This window comes from Rhopilema esculentum, chromosome 18, assembly GCF_057945365.1.
Source record: "Rhopilema esculentum isolate cy_ngs chromosome 18, ASM5794536v1, whole genome shotgun sequence".
In the NCBI taxonomy this organism is placed as follows: Eukaryota; Metazoa; Cnidaria; class Scyphozoa; order Rhizostomeae; family Rhizostomatidae; genus Rhopilema; species Rhopilema esculentum.
Window position 1 is genome coordinate 3,379,298 of NC_142832.1, and position 20,434 is coordinate 3,399,731.

At 36.4% G+C, this 20,434-nt stretch overlaps 2 protein-coding genes across 2 annotated transcripts; both read left to right on the forward strand.

Moving 5' to 3' along the window:
- The first annotated feature begins 108 nt into the window (after positions 1–108).
- Positions 109–6,988, forward strand: LOC135696823 (uncharacterized). Its single transcript, XM_065216341.2, has 4 exons — positions 109–1,961; positions 3,353–3,516; positions 4,779–5,027; positions 5,597–6,988. The coding sequence occupies exons 2-4, from the start codon at positions 3,378–3,380 to the stop codon at positions 6,415–6,417; spliced, it is 1,209 nt and encodes a 402-aa protein (XP_065072413.2). The 5' UTR covers positions 109–1,961; positions 3,353–3,377; the 3' UTR covers positions 6,418–6,988.
- Positions 6,989–6,996: 8 nt separating this feature from the next.
- On the forward strand, positions 6,997–18,942 carry LOC135680975 (uncharacterized). Its single transcript, XM_065216340.2, has 7 exons — positions 6,997–7,213; positions 8,811–9,217; positions 9,924–10,146; positions 11,282–15,655; positions 16,485–16,633; positions 16,959–17,170; positions 17,480–18,942. Exons 2-7 carry the CDS (start codon positions 8,822–8,824, stop codon positions 17,628–17,630), a joined length of 5,505 nt encoding a protein of 1,834 aa, XP_065072412.2. The 5' UTR covers positions 6,997–7,213; positions 8,811–8,821; the 3' UTR covers positions 17,631–18,942.
- The last annotated feature ends 1,492 nt before the right edge of the window (positions 18,943–20,434 follow it).

Consider the following 20,434-nt stretch of genomic DNA (forward strand, 5'->3'; position numbering starts at 1 on the left):
TTCTGCGCATGACCTTTCAACACTGCTCCTTCGCAACACCGTGGCATTCTAGGTATGTGTAGGGTACAGTAGGGGGCATCGAAGCCCAACTGAACCCCACTAAGAATCACATGTTAAATTTTTTTTACTTAAGCAAAATAACTTGTTGTAGATAAAGCAAAAATGTTTTATATTGCAAGAATAAACTCATCTTTCATTTATAAAGTTGAACTTTAAAGACTATGACCTTAGAAAACAAAATATCAAAAGCTTTCGGATTGGCGTATCAGTATTTTAAAAAAAGATGTTTTTTAACTTTCTAAGTAGGAAAAGGTTTCTAAAAACAATACTGTAAAATTCTTTTGTATGTTGCTTTATATAAGAATGCGCTGGACTCTTTTGTTATGTAAACCTTTGGCATGTCGCCTCAACAGCATTAACATTATAAAATTAACATTATAAACTGAAGTTTCTATTACTTTTGTACACGCTTTTTTTAGAAGGAACCTACCTCAAGGCCTAGTTCCCAAAGTTCCTTATTCGTAGACTTTGAATCATCAAACTGTAGTACCAAAAGTTCCTTAATAGTTCCCTAATTTGTTTTGACTACAACAAGCCTTAACACTTAATAGAGAGAGGGGCGAGGAAGCACTTGACACACGAATAGCAAACAACCTATGCGAGTATTGGTTGCTAAAGAATGGAACCAGCTTTTTAGTTCTTGATGCTTGCAGTTATAAAAAAATTTCAAATCGAAAAGTTCCTTAGGGATTTCGTTTTTAGTAGTATAAGTTCTTTAAATATTTCGGCCTTCTACTTGTAGGTTCCTTATAAAGTGGTTCCTTATAAAAAGCATGTATTGCTGGTGCAATTGTCACCATTTACAGACCTCGTGGACTAATTAAAACAAATTATACTTCAAAACAGCTTCGTCATGATGGCAGAGACTAAATTAAAAAACTGAAACTAAAAATAGCGAATAAAGTTATGGACCAAACATCTATCTCTATATCAGCCTTGCTTGCCACATCACAGGTTTTCTACATCTAAACCCCACAAAAGGAAAACATGGACAAAATTAACACCCAATAATAGACATAAAGAATTTCTGCCCATGATTTTGTCATCAAAGCTATGTAAAAATTATATTTTAATTACGGACACCTTCCTACGTCGGACAATAACCCAAGTCTCGCAGAAATCATTAATGAAGGTCGCATCGCATTGTATATGTTTTGATAGTCGCCAACACGTAACCATTAATAAATGAAATTGGGAAGCTTTTTATTCATAGCTTCTTTATGTCGCTTGGATTTTGCATTTACATAAATGTTGCTTTAATTTCAGCAAAAAACTCCTCGTTTCGATGCGGATTTCTTTTGAACGAGAGGGGGGGCTACTTTCCAATAGCTACGGTATGGTATGGCTGCACTCAAAGATGATTAATCACAAAGGTTTTATACGAATTTCCCGATATTAGGATGTATATCATTAAGCGAATGAGATTTAGTGCTTTCTATTGTATAGTCTCTGCTTAAGTCTGCTAATCATTGGACCTCTGGAGATTTTTATTTTTTTAATCTTGAGAGACATTAAGGATTAAAAGTGCAAACATTGGGGCAATGGGAGAAGTTGAGAGAAAGCATAGTGCAGGTAGCTCAAAAAATGGTTTTTCCATGTCAGGGGGGAATAATAAATGTTGCTGATGGATTGTTTGGGAGGAGATGGGCAACGGATTAATTGAAAAGAATGTGGACGGATAGTATATGGGAAGTTTTGGCCATGAAAGGCATGCTAAAGATGGATGAATGAAATTTGCGCGAGGGACTTTCCATGTGGTGGGAATGAAGCCATTTCTCGGTCACTTGAAATTTTTGTAACCCCGTATTCTTTTGCCCTCCGTTCTCTGCGAAGGAGTATTGTCATGCCAACCACATCGGAAGAAATATGGCCGCCATAGTTTGTTGATCAGCATAATCAAGGTTAGCATTTCTTAATATTTTAACCGTTGTTTATTTTAATTGGGCCAGTCTGATACAATTGAGTGACCCAATTAACTTTGATATACAGACAGTTGCGAGATAGTAACCCAATTATTGTTTCTATGGCCTTAAAATTGTTTGTTCCCATTTCTCTTCGCCACTCAATCGCCAGCATGAAATCCAGACCGCAATACTTATCCTAAGCTGGATTTGGGCCCTTTTCATGGAGCTGGAATTCGAAATATGGAACTGGATATCTGTAGAGCTGGAAAATTAAAAAAAACGATAAAAAATGTTTTGTTATTCAATTATTTTTTTAATTGGAATAAAACAGTTCGGCTGTATTTTGGCTGTTGCTGGAAAGTCTCTGTTTGCAAATGTGGGACATATGGCCTCATAAAGTAATAAATTCAATTTTAAGAATGGAAGACGTTTAAACGATGTAAGAAAATGACTGCAAGAAAAATTCTGAAATGTATTCAAGAGATGCCAAAGCACATTTTTGAGTGGGGGGCTCTAGACAAGTTTGATGCTCCAAATCGTATTTTGCCACCATTACCTTTGATGCCACAACTATGACATCATAGTTTAGCAGAAAAGTGGTGGGGGGGGGGTGTGGTGCCAAAAGTTTTTTGCTTGCAATGCTTGCAGGGACCTTTGCTTTTTCTTCTGCACCACAGCCTCCAAAACCTATTGGCGGCCCTTACAACACTTGTAACAAGTTGATCTACTAAAATACAAATATTCAGTGGCTTTGAAGGGTGAAAAGCACCAAGAAATATTTTTATGATTTGTGGAGCCGAAAATATTCCTTAGAATAAGCTCTGCCAGACCAGCTTGTGTCAAGTCATAAAAGCCTCTGCCGTAAATCTTCAAATTAGCCCTCTGGGGGCTTATTTATTTTTGCTATTTTTGAATGGGGGCTTATACAAGGGGAGTTTATACAAGGGGGGCCTTATAAAATTATTGTAGACATCAAGAGCCATTATTAAAAGAACTCGTTTATTTTAGTAGGAATTTCTTTATGAGCATTTAATTAATTAATATCAAAAGTATGAATTTGTTGTGGTAATTCAATAATACGCCAGAGGCAACCTCAGATGGCAAAAATCATCAAATTGAGGGGTCCCATTCGAGAATTTGCAGTAGCAGTGGGGGCTTATTCAAGGGGGAGGCTTATTGAAAATTTGTAGTTCGTTCTAGTTTGGGGGCTTATTCAAGGGAGGAGGCAATTTGAGGATTTACAGTAGTCGAAATGTTTTTCTAATAAAGCATGTTTCATTTGTGACCTTCTATTTCTAATTGTTTGCAATAGTTCACTTGACAGCAACTATAAGTTATTCATTAAAAGCATCCTGGTTGCAAATCTCAATTTATTTTCATTTTTTCAGCTTTCAGTGTAAAATTGCAAGTCAAATGGATGACAGAATCAGATCAAACTTGCCTCTTTTGAAGAAGTTAGAGAGAGCTAGACTTAGAGATCTTTGTGATTCTATAGAAGAAGAAAGGCAGCCAAGTTTTGACAAACCACTACAGAAGGCCAACCAAAAGCAAGGTTTGCTTGTATTCTATAGTTTATCATTCTGAAAACTACCAAAATGTTTTAACTCTCAAACTTGCTACATAAATTATTGCAAGTCATGTAGACCTTTGTTAAATGATTTTGTAGAAGTGACTGTGTAAAAACGGACACAAGGGCAGTGACAACATGAGAGTGGATCCAATCTACTCAGATAGGTCTTGCGTTTACACAGGAACTGATGGATATCAAGTTTTGGACCTGCTATCCAAACAAAGTTGATCCCATATGGATCTGATCTGGACGGGATCTTATGTAAACAGTTGGATCTGGTCTATGTCAGATCCTTTTACCTTTTTTATTCAAATTTGAGCCAGAATGATTATCATTTTGAGGTACTTTGTGGATTTGGCATTAGGAAACCAAACATGAAGTTGACTTTCAAGTTAGTTAGTCAATAAGTTGAATTCAAAAGTCTTAGAAATATGTTATAGTATGTTTTTTATTCTTATTTCTGCTGTGAGTCTGTCTTTTGTGAACAGCTCTTTCAGGATAAAATGAGAGTTGAATTTACCACCCCCATGTTCAGTTTGGACTGTTTGTTTTCATCTCAGTTGTTTGACAAAAGTCTGATGCATGCCAATTTTTTAAAAGCCAGCATTTGAAAAGCCAAAGCAAATGGTTTTGGATTTGATCCCATGAAGGGCCTGGGATCAGATCCACAAGTATCTGGATACTTTTTGATCCGATCTGGTCCAGGTCTTGTATAAACAACCCTTAAAGATCTTTGAAAAGCCAGTTATAGCTGTTTTTCTTTTAATTGGTTAAGAATAAGCAGGCAATTTTTTGGAAATCTCCAAAGTTTTAAACTGGTTGGATTTTGAAATTTTTTAACTAGGTAGGTTTATCAGATCATAACATCTTGCAAAATGTACCAGAAGAAAGGCAAGCTAAATTGGCCATCTGCAGAAATTTCAGAATTTTGTGATGACAGTAAACACTTAGCAAGAACTTTGTGTTGATGTGGAACCATGCAATTTGAAAAGAAATCAAATATCATTACACTCAGACAGACAGGGATTTATCAGAGTGGAGTGTTAAGCACTTTTTCACCTATTTGTATTGCATTGCATCTCATTGTTTCAGCTTACTGTTATCTTTTCAATGGTTTGTGGTTTAGCTTGCTTGTTTCTGTGCTTATTTGCTTGTTTGTACTTCAATCAACTGTTTTTTGATTCTCTAATAGTCACTCAAACTTCCTAATTCCATTTATACTTATAGTAGTCTTATTAATGTAGCAGTACTTTGGGAATGGCAAGCTGACGATGAAACATGGCAGCCTTTTGAGAAAGATGAGCAATCAAGACTTGAGCAAGCATCACAATCAGGGCAAAAAACTATCCCATTTCTTGACAGTATACATTTTATGCAGACTGTGGATCTGACTTGCATGCAAATGGTAAACATGAAAACTGGTGCCGGGAAAAGAATACGAAGGACACCAGAACTGGACTTGTTAACTACCTATGATATTCATAGAAAATCAAGTAGGTTTTGTATTTTGGAACTTTTTTTAAGAGAAGCGCATGTTACCATGTCAACATGTACTGTTTATGTCTGCTTTGGTTATGGCACAATTTGCTTCTCAGATTTAATTTGAGGTTAATTTTTATGCAGCTTTTTTACTTTATTTATGAGGACAACTTAAATGAAACAAAACTGTTTTAAAGGTTTGGGAAAACAAATTAAAAACTGTTCATTTGTTTGAATTGATTATATTTCATATTGATGTCTTCTTTTAATGCTAAGTCTCTATTAAAATTTTGTGTGATGAGAGTGACAGCACCTGCAAAGAGTGGGTAAGTTATCTTTTGAGAATTAATGGTTTTCATAAAAAATGATAAGATTTGCCTAAGACACTTTAAACTGGAATCTATTGACGTTAGAAGGGTTATGTATGATGTTTAAAAGGCATGACAGTATGAAAGAAGATGATCGGTAGAAGGATTTGATATTTATCAGTATCATGTTAGTTACATTTTTGCTGGAAATTGAGCAATGTGAAATATCTTCAAAGGTTGGCGCTAATTGTCCAGTTTTTTACTCTGCGTTGTAGAACGATTTTATGGACGAGAAAATAGATTTTCCAGCAATGGATGGAACTTTGCCCTTGATGAAGATGACAATGAAGATGTAACTACGACTGCTGACAGAGCCTATGGCACACTTGATTGGGAGCTATTTCCTTCAGGTCGTCAGAGATCAAGAATTAGAGCAAACGCTAGTGCCTATGAAGACGGTCTTGATATTCTAGGTGAAAGTGGCCTACTAAGCACAGTCTCTACACCTCGAGTTTCTGAATGGTCAAGATATGGTGAAAGAAGATCTGCTACAAGAGATATCGGCAGCAGAAATTATGTAGAAGTTGGTAGAACAAGCAAGAAGAAGACTGTTACAAAATCGCACCGAGCCACTAGCATGAAAGGTAGGCAGCTGCAACCGCAAATAGACAGAAAATTAGAGGAAAATAACAAAATGAAGCAGTGGCTTTCAAAGGCCAAGTTGGATGAATACAGCGAAAAATTTAAGCGGGAAAAGATAACTTTCAAGGAAGCTCATACCCTTGACGAAGAAGACCTTAAAAAGCTTGGGCTTCCTATGGGTGCTCGTAAACGGTTTCTCGAGAGTGTCAAAGAGATAAAGACAAGAAGGGAACCACCTAATGAATACTTATGTCCCATTACAATGACAACAATGAAGGATCCTGTTATTTTAAGTGATGGATTCACATATGAAAGGCGTGCTATAGAACAGTGGCTAAAAGCTAATCAGAAGAGCCCAATGACCAATCAAAAACTCGAAAATGAGAACGTAACTCCTAACAGACAATTGAAGAAATTGATCGAAGATTTCAATGCCTTCAACATAGATCAGTAGTAAATAATGGTGCTTATCCGTTAATAACAGGTACTCTTCCTTTGGATTCATTGCGCGTTACTGTTTGCCATTTTTGTCATATTTAAATTATGACTATTGAATTTAGTGTAGATTGCTTCCCCTATACAGCTGGTTTCAGACGTAGATCCTACATGTCAAGGTTCCATGTGCATTCTGACATCAATCTTTGAGGTAAACAGGATTACTTCACTGTCACGAAAGTGAACTTCACTGTCTGTCACCCACACAGTTTGATTTGCATCTATTAAACGTGTGACCTAGCCTCTAATGATGCTCTTTGGATTCCTCACTTCAAACATATTTTGTTTATTGTCAACCAAAATTTTTTCTATTTTCAAACTTAGCTTATGTTTTGCAAAATTTTTATTAAAATGCAGGAAACTTTTTACCTTAAAATACCGTCATTCCATTTCCCCCAAAGATTGGTATTGCTTCTATTTGAATCAAGAAAATTTGAAAAAAACTTATACGTTAAAAGTTTAGTAGATTCTGTATACAGCTGTATAAGGTGCTTTTGGGAAGAAGGTCTCTGCACGTACTTATTTTTTGATTGCAGTGTTTATGTGTGAAAACAAGCCGACGTGAATGTCAATGTGAAAGATTGATGAGCTTCTAACTGGTACCAGAGAAGCTTAATGAAATGCCTGATGAGATATGCATTCATAAGAAGATCTGTCTGGTCTACCTTCAAAATTTGGCTTACGTGCAATGCTTCCTGTCAAATAGCTCAACGACATCTTTCTAGCTTAGATGCTGCATTAATTTGGCAAATAAAGTAAGTGTTTTCCTTAGTTTTATGGTATTAAACTTAATTCGTATTCACGATGCATGGTATTGTTAGCATCGAAAAGCTGGAGTTTTCCGACAGTATGTCAACTGGAGGCGGGAACTAAAGCTGTATGAGGTGTGATGGTATCACTTCTGCTCATAAGATAGATAAGCAAAGCAATCTTTTTTTGTATTTGTTCTTTTGATTAATAAGCTTTTGTTGACAATTTGACGCTAGCAAGGCTAGAATGTGTTTGGTATTAATAGTTTTCTTAAACCATGGCAAATGAATGGAAATGCTTGAATGCTAGGGTTGTGCAAAATGCTAGGATGTCCCATGCAAAGTTTGACATCTTGTGCTATATTGTTGTGGTATGGCTGTCCTGCTTTTGACATCCACAGTCCGTATTTTATATCGTTACTGTATCCTTGCTTCAATTACTGTGTTCCTTTTGCTGATTTCTAATGTCTTCAATACCAAGTGTATAAACGTTATTTTAGTCAATGACGTTTGAATTGAGTGACTTGCGTTTCATCACTGTCTTTAATCCCAATCTTAAATAAAACGCAATTTTCTACATTGACACTCCTTTCTAACACTACCTTACCTCACGTAGTTGCCCTTTTTATGTAATCGGTGGATTTTAAACTCAGAATTTCTTCAAATGTCAATGCATTTCGCTGAATTAATTATAAATGAAAACTTTCTTGTTCGAGATCTGTCGATCTCAAATTTATCAGTAACTCTACAGTTTTTGTGATTTAGTAGAGCATAATAGCTCTGTTGTTGTCTTTATAAGCTGACATTAGGCGAGCGCTATTTGATTAAGGTCTTCTACTTAAACTGAATTTCAAGATATTGCAATTTAACTCCCATTGTATAGGGATCAGTCAAATAGAGGAAAACAACAGTGCTAAGTCATATCTAATTTTGTGATTATTTTGTGATACCAGGTGGACTCTTGGTACCATTCATTTCTGTTTGAAAAGATGCCACCAATAGACTTTCATGTACCTGTTGAAAATGGATTGTCTCCCAGACTAACTTTTAGGCTTGGCAAGATATATAGACAAATTTGCTCGAATGATTTATTAATGATTATGTCAATTGCTTATGCTTTCGGCATGCTGCATGAAGGAGAAGATTGAATGCTAGATATTAAAAAAAATGTCTATGACTATTGTAATCACGATTTTGTTGTTATTGTAATCATGATTTGGTGATCATTGTAATCTTGATTTTGCGATTATTCCAATCTTTACTTTCCGACTATTTTTATCATGATTTTGTGATTATCAACTAGACTATTTTGTGATTATAACTATTTTGTGATTTTGTGATCAACTAGACTAGACTATTTTGTGATTATAATCACGATTTTGTGATTATCAACTTAGAGCAGCTTTCAAGAAATTACAAGATATCAACCACCATACCATTCTACGGCGACACAAAGACTATAAACCAGACAAGGCAAACAGTCTTTTTGCCTCACTTTCCTTCTTGCCCTGAAGAAACCCCTAAACAAAACTAAGGTTACTTATAGATACCATAGCCCTACTCTGACGTACAAAAAGCTTAATTTTTCTTTATTTTCTTTTAGAATATTATTTCATGGCGTCTATCAGACATTTAGAAATGGGAGAATCATACAACAATGCATCCGAGATGGAGCTAAGTCTCCCGAACGATGATAACGATGGGTCTGTAGAAGATCAAAAAGAGAAAATACGAATTCTGGCAGAGGAATTGCGAGAAGAACTTATTTTGAGTAATTCTTTGACGAACATTATCACTGAAAAATCTTCGGAAATTGACTATTTGAAAAACAAGGTAGAGGAGCAGGATGCAAAGATTCGCAACCTTGAAGATCAAATTGAAGAATGGACAAATCAGTCGGAGGCCTGTGATAAAGTGCTGGAGCAGAAGGACTGTGAAATTGAAATGTTTAAGAAAACTTTAAACATAGAGAAACAGCAGAGGCGAGATTTAGAAGACATGACAATGGAGGTAGGTTGTTGGAATATCTTTTTCTGAAAAACTAAATTTAGCTTTCATCTTTTGTTGAACAACTGGTCCAAATCAAAGACTGTTTTAGACTTATAGCCTTCATATTGGTATCATAAATCGTTCTAAACTTTTCTTACTATTTACTTTTCCATTATGAACACAGACTTTTTATTTTTCTCAGGTGTGTGTCATGATTAAAAACTGAAGTTTTCTAAAAGGTTCAATGCTTTTTACCGAGGGTTAACAAAAAATTTGACTTAAACAATTTACAAGTAAATGTACAAATAGGCCCTTTTAGTAGAAAATTGTGACAGCTAACATCACCGTTTTTAAGTTGCCATTTTGCGATTCATAAAATGGCCTGCTTTATTCCTTTTCTCGAAATCTGTTCTTGTTTCAAAAGCTACTGGGATGGCTGTGTCCTCTCGGAAAAATTCCCAAAACATAGCTCGAGCCCAAAAGACTGCCCCTTCCCAGTTAGCGCCTTTGTTTCTGTTTAATCATTGAACATGGGCTTAGAATTTGCAATATGAACTTAAATCTTTAGTTTTTTGGAATATTCCCTTCCTTTTAAAAAGAAAGTTTTTAAAACATCTAACTTTTGTTTCTGATATAGGTCCTTTTTTATGTCATTTAGCATTGGTTGCTAGCGGCGTTACCTGAAATAAACTCGTTAAAATTTCCCATCATTAATTCATAATTTCAGGTTGGTAAAGAAAATATTAAAGAACGGGAACTTTTGGAAAAGAAGATTGAAGAGTTGCAAGGAAGAATTGTAAGAATGGAAGAGGAGAACAAGAAGGGAAAAGTTGAGGCGATGCTTTCTTTAACGCCTACAAATACTCAAGCTGAAACTGCAAACGAAGGCAAGACATTAGACATTAAAAATGAGGAAAAGCCAGTTAAGGAAGAAAACTCAAAAGTATTAGGTATGCTTGAATTTTTTAGTAAAGACCTAAAGAATCATTAAGATATTAGATGCTAATAATCGTAATGCAACCAAATGTTTTGATAACTTCGAAATTTAAGGCCAGTTTCAGTGCTTACTACAATGAGCATGAGTTTGAAAATATGGTACTTACAAAGAATGTACAACAAGAGTATGAATAGATGATGATGGAAAGCTAAATAAAATCACTTCAGGCATTTCTAGAAATTCTCTTATTGGGATAACTGCATATCTCATCTATTTTCACCAATACAGCGTCCTCTAATTTCTAACACAATTAAACACTCATTAATGGAGATATCAAGATATTTTTGCTCATGCAAATATACTCCAGGAAGCTTAAACGCCTGCATAGGAAGATAATCTTCACAATCTTCAATTTACAGTGACTACTTATCGTTTCATACTGCGAAGACTGTTTGGCTTCTAAAATATTAAATTCATTCTAAAAAAATATTGTTTGCTATCTTGAAAGCCACGTTTGGCCTCACAATTATGATTGAAACCCTGCCAACTTTATCTTGAATATTAGACCCTAGAAGGAAACCTTTCTAATTTAATTCTCAAATCATGAATTATTCTTGCTGATTTTGTGCTCTTTTACTGAGTTCTTGGCTATGAATATGTTAGAAATATAGCAAGTGTTCTTGTTTCTGTTGAAACCATAATAAATGAATTTTTATCGTGGAAAAACGTACGCTTGTCAGATCAATGCACATATTTTGCTAGGTGCTTTTTCATCTGTGTTCATCCAAACAACATTGAGGCTCATTCTGATTGAGATTACTTGGAAATATTCATACTTTGAAAAGCCTTCAAGTCCACTGAATAACAGTCTCGTAGCGTTCAGAGAAGGCTCAAAGTAGCTCTTGATTATCTTGTTCATTGAATTGAATGGCTTTCATCCCCAATTGATTTGAATGGCCTAAGGTCTCACAAATGAAATTTCATCTGTGCCAAAACGTCATATCATTCTTGCTACCTCTTTTTGATATCACTTTACTTGAAGATTCTGTGTTTTTATGGTGATCATTTGTTCATTTATATTGTATATGATACTTTAAAAGTAGTTCTAGACAAATAATAACTTGTTACCTTTCAATTTATTTTTCTAGATTCTCAACTGAATGAAGAGTACAAAGCTGACATGGAAGTGCTTATGAATGATCTTTTTGTGCTGATAAAAAAGAACGAAGAGTTGAAGGAAGAAGTCGAAAAATTGAAAAAGGAGCAAGTAAACATACTTGAGGACAAGCGAAGTGTTGTCACAGACCTTGAAACCACATTAGAAGAAAAGTCAGCTGAAATTCAGCACCAGAAGCATGAGATAAGGAGGCTCAGTTCTGCAGTCGAGGTTGGCGATGCAACAACCGATATTGAGAAATACAACCAAGCAAAACAATTACGCAAGAAGTTTGAAGACAAGATTGAGCATCTAGAGACTACAAATTCTGAAATGAAAAATATTCTTGAAGAAAATAAAGCTGCCAAAGAAACTCTCGCGCGTCAACTTCAAAAAACAAAGAAGAAATTGCAAATGGAGAGAGAACAGAACACTGAATTGAATAAACAGATCTTGGAAGTCTCTACGCTATATGATACTTTTTACAGTAGATGTGAAGAATTAGAGAAGGGAAGGGTCAAAGGGCTCAGTGGTCTTCGAAAAGATGCTACAGTTCCGACAAATGATAATAACACGAACAGCGATGCTGTAACAAAAGAAAATGCTGGTGACAAAGACGATGCTAATGATGAGATTATTGGTTATGATGCAATTGAAACTGATGACAAAAATATCAGTAGCAGAGACTCTGAAAACAGTATATCTTCTTTAGTAGATTCGAAGGTAGATGAACCCTGTACTGAGACGTCTACCCGAAGCTTGGACAAAGATGAAAGTCCTGAAAGTAAGATGTCGTGTTCTGGTGAAGACCTAGCATCATCTCCTGGACAGGAGAAAAAAGGGAAGAAAAAATTAAGCAAGAAAAAGAGGGCAAAACTGAAAAAACAGACATCGTCTGAAGTTGAAATTGAAGACAGTCGTCCACGGTGGAGTGAGTTATTCTTAAGTTTGAGCACCAGCTTATTTAAGATTCTGCTGCTAGTTGCAACGACATTTGTCGCTGTTTCGACAATGCATGTCCACTTTGGTGTGTCAATTGTCAACGCATTTGCAGGTATGTTTGTAGCATACTTCGTGTTTATCAATATATGGAGAATCTTATCGCCACAGAGGCAACTGCACCAGAAGAATGGCGCTACAGTGTATCCAGACTCAAATACAAAAACCCTGCGAAGAGCAATGCAAGATTTGATTATGCGCCTTGGCGATGATGACTTTAAGCAGTTCAGTGAAACCTATGAAAAGTACATCGACCAAACCTTTGCAGAAGAGCAAGCAAGTTTGTCCGATAATCTCAAAGATGAGGTAATCTATTTAACTGCAGCTAAAGATGTGCTTTCAAAGGAACTGGCGAAGTATAAAGACCAAAATCACAGTATTCATATCACATACGAGGAAATGAAGGCAGATATCGAAAAGTTTAGAGCAAAAAGGGCTGAAGAAGAGGAAGAAAAAGATAAAGTCATACGATCGTTAAAAGATGAGATAAGTTCTTTAGAAGGAAATCTGAAAATGGAAGGGAAATCAAGCAAAGATAAAGACGAAAGACCTACTTTTAAAGTGAATGGTTTGACGTATGCAAAATTTCTGGTGTTTATCGTCCTTGATGTTTGTGTTGTTTTGACAGTCGGCAACAGTGCGATAGTGTATCCCTTTTTATTCCTGTCTGCTTTGCTAATTGGTTTGGTTTACAGAGCTGACATGCAGTTGATTCAGACTCTTAGTATCAACAAAGGATACCAGATAACGATTCAAGATCTCCTTTGCAAAGTTGATGAATACAAGAAAGAGGAAAAGCAAATCTCTAGTGAAGTGAAAGAGCTGGAAGCGCTAGTCGACAAAGATTACGAAATCATATCCAAGCAAAGAAATGCAATAGAACGGCTTGAGAGACAACTCAATAGGGCTATTAACAAATACACAGAAAAGAAAAGAGCCCTAGGAAAAGTTATTTGGTTGCAAGAGTGGAATATTGAAAGTCATTCTGATTCAAAGTCAAATATTCTTGGAGAAGAATACATTGGTAGCTTTAGTGAATCACTTTTAACTGAGGAGAGATCACATAGCAACAGCAGATCTCCGAAGTACAGTGTTTTGGGGACCGTAGCAATTGCTTTCTTGAAATTTTCAGGCATTTCTTTATTAGGTGTTGCCTTTTCTGTTTTATATGGATGCTATAAAGGACAAATTGTAGCACCTGATATGAAACCGTATGCATATAGCATCTTTGTTGGTCTAGGAATACTTGCTTTTCTTTGGAAATTCATTGGCAGAAAAGCCCACGCCCCAGGAAATAGAAATGCTAGGATTTTGCGAGAGTTGCAACAGGATAGTGATTTGTTCCGCGCACAGGTTGGAGCTTTGCGCGAAATTGTGGCTGCTGAAAGGGAATTTTCTGCAAGACTAGAGAAGGAAGTTGCAAGTTTGAAGGAGCCGGCTTCAACGAGAAGGATACCGAAAGAGGAAGTGGCTGGTGTAATTGACAGGTTGATCGAGGTATCCAAGCAACACGATGAGCTCAAGGCTGAGGCAGCAACCACGAAGAACAAATACGACCATGTGAGAAATACACTAGAAGACATTCTGAGTCGGGAAAAATACCTGAGTGAAGAAGTTTCGTCTCTAAGAACTCAGAAGCGGGAGCTGCAAAATGACTTGATGAAGGAACAGATAAAACATATTGAATTGTACGAGGAAGTGAGAAAATTGAAAGAAATTTCTGAGAAGGAGGATGTGTCTTCTGAAAAGTCAGCTGGTAGATCTGGTGGTGATTCTTCTTGGGGTATAGATTATATGGATGAAGAGCTAATCAGTGAGAAAATGGTCTCACAGGCAGCTTATGCCCCGGAGGCTGTAATGGACGACGCTATTCTAGATACTCTTGAAGGAGCTGGTTTGCAAGCCCAGAAAAGCCGGGGTAGACGTAGAGGCAAGAAGATGAATAGAAGAACTGAAAAGTCTGCTGAGCCTCAGAAAGATCCTGACTATTTGGGGGAGAAACATGACAGTAAAGTCAGGAAGTCAGAAGGGCAACAAAATGAAATTTTGACAGAAGGAATCGAGAACCTTAAAAACTTGAAGCATCAAGAACCAGAAATGAAGACTGGCTCTATTTCACTTCCAGAATATCGTCCAGAAAGTCCAATAGAAAAGGAAAAAGAAGCTGTTGTAGATGAAAGCAGCGCTGAAGTTATAATAGAGAAGGAAGCGAGCAAGGGAGACATTATAACACGAAGTGACACAGGTAAACTAGACCAAGTGCCAGCCAATGAATCACTAGAGTTACAGAAGAAATTTACCCGCCAGGAAGAGCTCCTTCAAGCCAAAGAAGTTGAGCTAAAGCAACTTAAAGAATTACTTGATGTGAAGAATTTTAATACCTTGATAGAAAATAGAAACAACACGCCAAACTTGGAAGGCCAAGACTCGAAAGGAGGTAAAGAGTCCGAGCTTGTAGCTATTGCTAATATGGAAGAGGTGATTGGCTTTCTGACAACTGAGGTTTCTCGATTGCAGGAAATTTGTGACAGTGATATAAACATGAAAAATGTTGGAGATAATACCAGTATCTCAACTTTGAATTTTCTTATCGAGTATGTCGCACTGTTTCGATACAAAATTTCTACTGAAAAAGCAGAGAAGATTTCGAAGATAAACGCTTTAGAAGAGACAATGGATGAAATGCAAAAACATAGCAAGAGATTGCACTTGGATTTGGAGAAAGAAAAGAAAGCGCGAAACCACGCCATCATGGAATACGAGAAAGAATACGAAAGACTTGAGACTCGTTTGAGTGAAGCTTATGACGTCATAAGAAAAAGGTTGATGGAAGAAAGAGAATTGAGAGCAGAAATTATGAAGCAGTATGAAATCGAGATTGAAGACATGCAAAGTAAAACGACAAAGATATTGCAAGATTTACACGTCCAGTTGAAGCATGAAAGAAAAGAAAAAGAACAGGCAGAAAATAAGATTGCCATTTTACTAGAAAAGTCGAATATTTTGGAAACAGATATCAAGGTAATGGAAGAAAATTTTCAATTTCGCAACGATGAAGCTTTACTTGCAAAAGTTGGCATGGAGAATCCAGAAATTCTGTCAAAAGATGCCGAGAAAATAAAGAGATTGGTCGAAGAAGAGGCAGATAAACGGGTCAATATTCTGAAAGATAAGCTAGAGCAGGCAACGCAGAGTGTTGGAGAGCTTAAAATAAAGTTGGAAAAGAAAGAAGATGCCATTTCTAGATTAGAGAAACAAGTGCTAGCCTACAGAGAAAAGATTGGCATCCAGGATCAGCGAATGAGTGACTTAGAAAACGAAGTACGAAGCAGTGGAAACGAAGACGAAGAGATTAAGCAAGGCAGAGGTATGACAATGAAAGAAACATTATATGCTTTGTTTTTATGCTTTTATGCTTGTAATATGTTTGTATGCATACACTTGACTCGAAACTAAATAAGGTTGGAATTTTCGCTGGTAGAGTCGGGATGGTAGCTACGTGAAATTTATGGGAAATTTTCTATTGTCATATAGGCTTGCCATGTTGTGATAGCTAAAAATGATCTGTGGAGTTTAATAGACATTTCATATTCTGTGAGTGTCTATCTTGCAATTTCGGATTTCGAGTGCTGATGAGACAATAATGGAATAAGGAGTTGTGGCGGGCTGGAAGTTTTCACGAGAAGCTGTTTCAGTAATTGGCTTTGACAAACTTTTTGGGAATTATATTGAGCTAAAGCTTAATTGGTGCCAACCCGAGTTATATGATCTGAATGAAATATATGATTATCATAACACTTTATTGTTTCATATTTTCAAAGGGCAGCAACAATGGCGGCGCCAGCAACAAAGCTCTGGGGGGAGGGATAAATAGAAAAAATTCAAGCCATGCCCTTTTAACCACCAGGTAACGCCAATTTTATCCGAAGGGAACGCCTATGACTAACTTTTGTTTGAAAATTGGCAGTTTGAAAATCATGGGATTACATCACAAAAAGTACGGTGTCAAAATTTTACCCCTCCACAACATTTTCTTATCGAAGTAAGACAAAATACAAAATCGATTCTACTGCGAACTGGGGGGATGTGCTCCCCCTAGTCCCCCCCCCCCCCCGTTGCACCACTTAACGCAATAGAAGGGTCAGAAAGTTTGCTTGTACGGTGATTTGCTAATGCCACATTCTGCATTTTTGTAGGACTTCGAGCTTTAAAAGAAGGTATCATTTACAACTTGGCGACCAAGAATGGAAAAACAAAATGGCAAAACCTTGCATCTGTTGGTATCATGCAGGTATCAAGAAGCTCTGCTGGTTTTGGCAGTGCTTCTGATATTCTCGATATTAAGGTATTATATTATATGAGATTTCATAAATAATTCGATAATATCATCTTAATTCTATATTTTATCATATCTCATGTCTTAAATCATATATGTTATGAATTATATTATATTTTAGTATATTATATTTTATTATATCACATTATGTATTATCATATCATATATTATCATATCATATATTATCATATCTTAAGAATTTCATATTATATATGATCAAATCGTAAAATATTAGGTTATTTAATATCATAAAATTTTATATCATATAAGATCAAATCGTAAAATATTTTGTAATATAATATCATTTCGATCATATTATTTGCCTCGTTTTTAGCCCAAGCCATGCAGTACAGAAAATCTTGAAAATTCTTGGTTTCAACTTGACTTTGGCCATGACATCACAGTTATCCCAGAATCCTATTCACTTTGTCATGGTTGGCTGTCTGGGGATGGCTGCCTGCGAACCTGGGTATTAGAGGGTTCCTTAGACGCAAGCCATTGGCACATTCTCAAAAAGCATTTCATGGACACCAGTTTAAATGACAGGTAAGTCATAACCGACATTCCCATCATGTTAAAACTTCAAATTATCACTCTATTGAAAAAGAGCCTTTATTGACTAATTAAGCTCTTGAATTCTCAAATTTTTGCCAGACACGTTGATTTTAGTAGGATTTTGAAACTTTTTCTTTCAACTTTATGCTTGGTAAGGTGATTTTTATAGAAATCATGAAATCTCATGTTTTTCTCTATATGACAAACAGCCAACCATTAAAAGGCCAAGTTGAGTCTTGTGAGACAATGTTGATTTCATGGTTGATGAAAATTGCATAATGTCGTTTTACCCTTTTTTAGGTACATGGTAGCATCTTGGCAGTTGTCAAAGAATCATCGTCCATTCCGCTATTTGAGGATAAGAATAACCGGACCAAATGCTTCCAATACGAACGAGCTTTATATAGGGGGACTAGAGATCTTCGGGAAAACAGTGCATTCTGCAAATTAGATAGGTACCGCACCACAAGACTGTGTTATTGTAATAAAACAGCTTTGTAGATGCAATTATCCAGGACGTAGCGAGAAGTCATTGTATATATTCTTAACTATTATATGCTCTTAAATGCTTCTGCCGAAACAAGCAATAATTTGAAATTTGTATGGCTCTAACAAGCATATCATCAGGTGTGACGAATTTGCCACGATACATCACCACTAGTGGTTGCTTATTAGGATGATAAACAATGCGAAGAAATGATATTTAATTAAACCATTGATAACTTTATTATACTCATGATAGTTAGCAGAGCGTGCACTTATCTACTTATAATGTTGTCCTAAAGTAGAAAAGAAGAACTATATACACCAGTTCTGCACCCTGCAGCTATCAAAACTTCACTTATAACACGCAATCTTTGCCAAAACACTTGGAAATCTTCCCTAAATATTGCACGCAGCTTCCCCCCCCCCCCTCTTCCCTCGAAGAAATGTTGATGATTTTTATGGTAATGCATCATAAACATGCTTTTTGATGTGCCAAATTTTGCTGCAATCAAATAAATATGAAAATTTGCTAATCAACATTGTTTTAAGGGCGAGGGGGAGGCTGTTGTGTAAGACGTTAGGGGGTCTAGAGAAGTAGAAAGAACGCTGTATTGCGTTTTTTCAAGAGGTTTTGGCATGGATTGTAGCCAGCTGGCGGGCTCAGTAATATCACATGATATGTCAATCCATGAAAATATTTGTCAAACATTGCACTATTGGACGATTGCCCTTTCAAAAGCGAGAGGGCCAGACTCCCAACATATGAGGGTAACCATCTCATTGGTCTGCTGTTGAGGTTAATAGAAGTAGCTAGTCTGAAATGGATCAAATAGATCCATATCATGTGATCAATTCTTTCACAACACCTCTTTCCACTCACAAAATATGGTAAATTGCATCTAAAACGAGGACTTATTTATTGATACAGACCCAAGCATTGCTAAAAGACAGTACGCAGTCTTTAAGACCAAAACCATGTTAATCGCCAGGAAGAAAATTTTTATGATTGAAACTTACAATACAGAGTAGACGTTTGCTGCTATCAAACGCAGACTTTCTCTCAACTTCTCGTGTATTTATACAAGTTTAACTCCTTCAAAGAACAACACCAACCCCACTCATTTCGCCGCGTCCAGCTTCAGCTTCAAGTCAGGTTAAAGTTACTTAATCGCTCAATGTTTTTTGATATGTTGTTATTTAATTTTTAGATATACGATCAGTTTTGAAGAGAATCGAAACCATTAGACAGACTGAATGACAATGACTTAATCTCACAACTTGTTGTCAAGTAGTATTATTTTCAAGCTAGTCTCTTTGTGCTATCCAAAAAATTGAATGATGTTGTTCTGTTTTGAGCTGAATATAAGATGATTAAACCCATTGCTAGCTTTACGCTGAATAGTGTCGCAAAATTATTTATATTCAGGCTTCTTTTACCGATATCTTTACCTTTATCGATATTCATCGAAAGAATAAACTTTTTCTTCATCGAAAGAATCATCTATTTCTGGTCTTTTTTGTAACCATTTAATATATCATGTTCATCACAAGGTTTTTTTGAGATTTTGAGCAAATATTAAGTATGGAGATATTAAATGTTGAATTGATAGCACTTTTTTTTGTTAAAATGTATTAGAAGATTTTCAACAGGACGGCCAGTTATACGGCAGATTTTTCGAAAAACATTGCCCACGTGCTTGCTGGATGTAGCACGTTTCTGTCTGGAACTGTATTATTGTAAATTAACAGCAATTATGGGTCAAGAGAGTTCCAATTGAAAGCATCAGGTCTCTGGCAGATTTTTCGAAAAACATGGCCCGTGTCCACGTTGGATGTAGCTTGTTTCGTTTCGATACTGCTAAATGTTTAATGGAACGATTCATATTTCCTCAAACTAAGAATATTGACAACTCGTCTCCGCTCAGTTCATTGAATAATTAATTCGCTGTGTGTTGCGAAGAAATTGAGTTTCGTGTAAAAAGTCATCTGCGTTTCATAGTGTTTCTTGGGAAGAATTGAATTTTATGCAACGAATTGGACAGAGATGGCAAAACCTGGGTACCAGGGTACCAGCGCCGCAAAATTTTGACCGTTGCTCCTCCGCTTCTCCACTCCTATTTTTAATTTCTGCGCTTGAAATTTTGTGACCCTGGTACGTAGGGTATTGGGGAATGGTTGGAGAAAAAGCTACATTTGATGTTAATGATATAGATGTAGCCTGTTGTCCTATCATTGAGCTAAGATGTACCTAGGTAAGTTGACATGGGTGCCAGTCCTAGATACACATAGGTACTAGATGACATGGGTACTAGATACACATAGGTAAGTTAACATGGGTACCAATCCTAGATACACATAGGTACTAGATTACATGGGTACTAGATACACGTAGGTAAGTTGACATGGGTACCAGTCCTAGATACACATAGGTACTAGATGACATGGGTACTAGATACACATAGGTAAGTTGACATGGGTACCAGTCCTAGATACACATAGGTACTAGATGACATGGGTACTAGATACACATAGGTAAGTTGACATGGGTACCAGTCCTAGATACACATAGGTACTAGATTACATGGGTACTAGATACACGTAGGTAAGTTGACATGGGTACCAGTCCTAGATACACATAGGTAGTAGATGACATGGGTACTAGATACACATAGGTAAGTTGACATGGGTACCAGTCCTAGATACACGTAGGTACTAGATTACATGGGTACTAGATACACGTAGGTAAGTTGACATGGGTACCAGTCCTAG

Bases quoted from the DNA above. Each gene is read 5' to 3' on its own strand.
- LOC135696823 (XM_065216341.2), top strand. From the start codon at position 3,378: ATGGATGACAGAATCAGATCAAACTTGCCTCTTTTGAAGAAGTTAGAG. The intron at 3,517-4,778 runs GTTTGCTTGTAT...TTATTAATGTAG, and splicing joins GAAGGCCAACCAAAAGCAAG to CAGTACTTTGGGAATGGCAA. The intron at 5,028-5,596 runs GTAGGTTTTGTA...TCTGCGTTGTAG, and splicing joins TGATATTCATAGAAAATCAA to AACGATTTTATGGACGAGAA.
- LOC135680975 (XM_065216340.2), top strand. From the start codon at position 8,822: ATGGCGTCTATCAGACATTTAGAAATGGGAGAATCATACAACAATGCA. The intron at 9,218-9,923 runs GTAGGTTGTTGG...TCATAATTTCAG, and splicing joins TAGAAGACATGACAATGGAG to GTTGGTAAAGAAAATATTAA. The intron at 16,634-16,958 runs GTATTATATTAT...CCTCGTTTTTAG, and splicing joins CTGATATTCTCGATATTAAG to CCCAAGCCATGCAGTACAGA.